The 4,487-nt window shown below is 38.6% G+C and overlaps 2 protein-coding genes across 2 annotated transcripts in view; both read left to right on the top strand.

Annotated features, from left to right (window-relative positions):
- Window positions 1–2,268, top strand: part of klc1a (kinesin light chain 1a) — a gene marked incomplete in the record, with an annotated part of 25,584 nt that extends 23,316 nt beyond the window's left edge. The window contains 2 exon segments of the mRNA XM_014022089.1: window positions 29–95; window positions 478–2,268. Coding sequence (XP_013877543.1) covers window positions 29–95; window positions 478–543 — 133 coding nt within the window.
- Window positions 2,269–2,362: 94 nt separating this feature from the next.
- LOC106527265 (zinc finger FYVE domain-containing protein 21) lies at window positions 2,363–4,295 on the top strand (the record flags this gene model as incomplete). The annotated part of the gene is given in 3 exon segments (XM_014022098.1): window positions 2,363–2,690; window positions 3,400–3,450; window positions 4,127–4,295. Coding segments are annotated over 3 exon segments (346 nt in total), but the record flags the coding sequence as incomplete, so codon positions are not given.
- Window positions 4,296–4,487: the final 192 nt, after the last annotated feature.

Genomic DNA, 4,487 nt, shown 5'->3' on the forward strand with positions numbered 1-4,487 from the left:
CCTCTGACCCGTCTGCATGTGGGCGCAGCATGAAGCGGGCCAGCTCTCTGGGTGTTCTTAACCTGCCGGATCCACCTGCCAGAGACCAGAACCAAGTAAGGACTCCTGGACCTGGACAGTCTAAACGTGTCTGTAGGGACTATTAACCTTCATTAATGAATTAATTAATCATCACTAATTAAGTCATAAAATGTGAATTTTAGATCCTTTTCAGATTAAACGTTTTCTACAGTAACTGATTCATCCAGCAGGGGGCGCTCTAAGGAGACTTACAAGAAAAACTAATGACGGTTGCCTCAAGATACAAAAAAAAAAAAAAAACATTTTGGGTTTTGAGATATTAGAATTTAAAGCAAGTCTGTAAAAAGATTTTTATGTTTTGATTTTTATTTTATGGAGTTTCAGTATAATATTTAACTCATTTCTGTGATAAAACCAACGCCTCAGCTTTTATTTTTTACTTCCTGTTTCCTTCAGGAAAGAAATTATCGTCTGAGAAGAAGTCAGGATCTGAGCTCCAGCCACCTGAACCTGGTGCCTTGAAGGAAGTGACCTTTGACCTTTGTTCACTGTAAATATCTGCTCCGTGTTGCTGCAGGGSTTTTCCTTCTGCAGAAACAAATCATGTTTACCTGAGTTTAAAAACAAAGTTTGACCTCGAGGCTGAAAAACCAGCTCATATTTCTGCTGAATCAGCTGAAAGATGAACTTTTTAAATTTAAACTAAGCAACATTTTCAGATAAATCTTTTAATCACGACTCCACAAAATACTGGCTTTCAGTTTAATCTCAAAAACAAACTAAATCAGGTCCATTAGAAACATTATTTTTGGTGTTTTAATCTACAAAATAGAATTTAAAAAATAAATAGTTCAGAAGAGCAGAAAAGTAAATGAAACATCTCATCCTTCAGTTGTTTACATTTTAACAAGTGTTTAAAACAAATTAAAATAATTTTTTCATCTCTGTCTGCTGCAGATGTTTGTAAACATCTGATAGTTTTTATTCCAGATTAAACTCCAGTAAAACTGAACCAAAAGGTGAAATTTGTAAAACGAACAGTTTAAACCAAACCGCTTTGTTTTTTCTGAAGGAGTTGGAACTTTTGACAGATTCTGCAGGTTTTGGACTCAGATCAGAAACATTCGTCTGTTTAATGTTTTAGTTTTASAAACTTGTTTTTATTCTCTCCAGCTGCTTTAAAGTGATGAAACGTTTGATTTTAAAGGTTTTTATTTTGATATTTGAAGTGAAAACTGAGGCACATACCTGAATATTTCATGATGTAAATATGAACTCTTCAGATATATTATTATACAAAAGTTCTTTAAACTGCAGCTTTGAACATTTTTATCTTTATTTCCCACAGTTTTGATGACAGAAATGATTATTTAGTGAAAGCTGCAGCCTGATCGTGTCTTAATTTGTTCATTTGGTAAAAATAAGGTTTAAAGTTTGGATCTAAAATCACAGATTTATTTTTGCTTAATTTATTTAATCGTTTCTTTTCTGAATGTAAATGTGAACATTTGAAGGTTTAATTTGTTTCGTGTTAAAGATTAAAGTTCTGTTTTGTCATATTTAGGATTATTTTGCTGATCTCATGCTGGCGGGTTGAAGGGTGGATTATCTTCATTCAATTCTCAGGACGTATTAAGAAATAATTTGTGCACAAATCTTTGTGTTGGGACCAGATGAATTTATTGAAACACAAAATATTCAGATTAAACATTAAAAATGTAACTTTTGACCTGAAAAAAAGGTAAACTAATTATTTAGTGGTTTTAAAGTTTCAAAAGAAAAAGCATTAATATTTGTTTCCAAAGATGAATGATAAATAATTAAAAACATGAAGTATCCATCCTCTGACTGTATTTATTCACTGAACAGCTTTAGAAAAGATGCACTTATTTAATATAAAATATTATCTGTGTTCCTGGTTTAAACTGGCCTGTCATCTTCGCTGCTTCGCCTCATAATCTCTAATCTGGTCTGTGAACAGATGGGAACTTTAAACGTTGGTTAACAGGAAAAACCTGATAATGTTGAAGGAATGGGCACAAGTTTATGTAAATCTCACAAAAATGTGTTTTTTATTTTTTAAATGCACTGTAATTTAGGACAGACTTGCTTGAAAGTTGATTTATTTTTATTTTTCTACCACTTCCTTATTTATGAGTGGAAATGATGCTYGTACTGCAAAGAGTTGTACATCTGAACTTTATTTGAAGAATAAACTGGTGACATTCTTGTTGCTTCCTGTCTAAAGTTAGTGTCTTGCTTATTTTTTCATAATTATTTTTAGTGTAAATTTATAAAATGTAACTTTAATACGCATTTATTATTTTAATGTTGGCATTTTTAAAGGAAAAAGCTCAAAAAGATGAAAACATTAGGACACCACGTGACCTCCGATCTGTGCTCTGATTCGTTAAACGCCAGGTAAAAACCTTCTGAGGGCGTGGCCCGGTGCTGCGCTCTGATTGGCCACCCGCTGTGTCATTCACCTCCAGAGGCGGGTTTTCATAGAGAGTTCGTGGTAGAAGAAGAAGAACGGAGCAGAAATGTCTTCGGTTCCGGACGGGAAGAAGCTGGTCCGCAGCCTGAGCGGACTGAGAATGGTTCCGGAAAACGGTGCCTTCAACAGCCCGTTCTCCCTGGACGAGCCGCAGTGGGTCCCGGACAAGGAGGTGAGSTCGAGGGGCTCGGAAAGGAGCTCGAAAAGAGGAAAGCTAGCGGAAACTTACTGCTTCCGGTTGGGCTTTCCAAAATAAATGTTTACAACTCACTGTTTTTTGTTGTTTTAACTAATATTTGTTGTTATTTACAACGCTTTGGTCCTGTATTTGTTTTAAATTGCTTAGTAAATAAAGCAGATTTGACAAGGTTCAGTTTCAAATACAGAAGTTTTTTCCGAGCATTTATTTTGAAAGTAGCATGGCTGTATATCCGGTTTCCTCCCGTTTCCTGCGGTCAGTTTGTTGACATGGCAGCTGTCCCCTGGACTGGGCCTTGTTGGCAGAAACCCGTACGAACCCGTTTRGTGAGCCGGTACCAGCGGTCCGGACTAGTTCTCGAGTTAAAATGGAAACMCTGCGGTGGTTCTGTGGGTTTGCGACCCGCGGTCGGTTCCGACCAGYTGTTGCTCGTCATGTTAAGGAATGTTTGTCCCTCACGTGCAGAAAACTACACACCGGAAGTCCATTAAAGTTCAGWCCAAAAGTTAATCATTTATTTTCTCATGACTCTTTAAATGTTAAACTCAGGTTCAAACAGAAAAAAACAGAGTCCAGTCTGCAGCTGCCAGAACCGAACCAGAACCAGAAGCAGCTGTTGGAGAAGAATCTGTCTGCTCAGCAGGTTGTGTAACTTCCTGTTTCCCTCTGTTTTCTCCACCAGTGCCCGAGGTGCATGCAGTGTGACACCAAGTTCGACTTCATCAGAAGAAAGGTTCGTTTTACCTGCAACACGACCGGAACCAGAACTTCACAGCTTTACCTGCCTGGATTAAATAATATGAAGTAGTATTTACAGTTTCAAACAATACACAGGGGTGAAAAYATTTAACATTTGTTCAACTCCTGTTTTTATCACCCGGGTGTAACTACYTGTGTTTAYATGTCTGTTAGCAAAATATTTATTAAATCTGAATGGATTTTAATGAAAGTCCTAAGACATTATATTTTAATGTACATCTACAGTGCACAGTATAGTAGTATCGAACATAGCAGTGGTGGGCACAGCTGATCAAAATGTTAGTTTCACTAACCGCTAATCTGCTAAACAAAATTATAGCGACTAACGCTAATCTGCTAAACAAKAATCTTAGCTAATATAACGTTAATCTGCCAAATATATAAAACTATTAGTTGAAGCTAATGCTAACCGCTAAGAGACAAACCTGTTGTCAGTTTTCTATTGGTTTATTTTGAAGGTGGGCGGGATCATCTGTGGCAAATCAGCTAATCCAAACCAGAGTTCTAGCTCTGTCTAACCTGTCATACTTCCAGTTCTCCTCAGCCGTTGAAGGTGGGCCGGTCTGTCAGGACCTCCCGGGCCACTTTTTCTCCCCAGTCCGCCCCTTCTTACAACAATAACCGACCCGACGCTCTGWTTCCTCCTGCAGCACCACTGCAGGCGCTGCGGCCGCTGTTTCTGTGATAAATGCTGCAGTAAGAAGGTGGCGCTGCCCCGCATGTGCTTYGTGGACCCGGTCCGGCAGTGCGCCGAGTGCAGCCTGGTGTCCCAGAAAGAGGTGGAGTTCTACGACCGGCAGCTGAAAGTTCTGCTCGGAGGTGGGCGTCGATGGATCGAACTTTCTGTTGATTCATTTTGTCTTTCCTCACGGGATTATAAACTCGTGTTTACGCCTGACGGTTTAACAACCTTTACGCCTGACGGTTTAACAACCTTTACGCCTGACGGTTTAACAACCTTTACGCCTGACGGTTTAACAACCTTTACGCCTGACGGTTTAACAACCGTTA

The sequence above is a fragment of the Austrofundulus limnaeus genome, unplaced genomic scaffold, assembly GCF_001266775.1.
Source record: "Austrofundulus limnaeus strain Quisiro unplaced genomic scaffold, Austrofundulus_limnaeus-1.0 Scaffold318, whole genome shotgun sequence".
Classification (NCBI taxonomy): domain Eukaryota; kingdom Metazoa; phylum Chordata; class Actinopteri; order Cyprinodontiformes; family Rivulidae; genus Austrofundulus; species Austrofundulus limnaeus.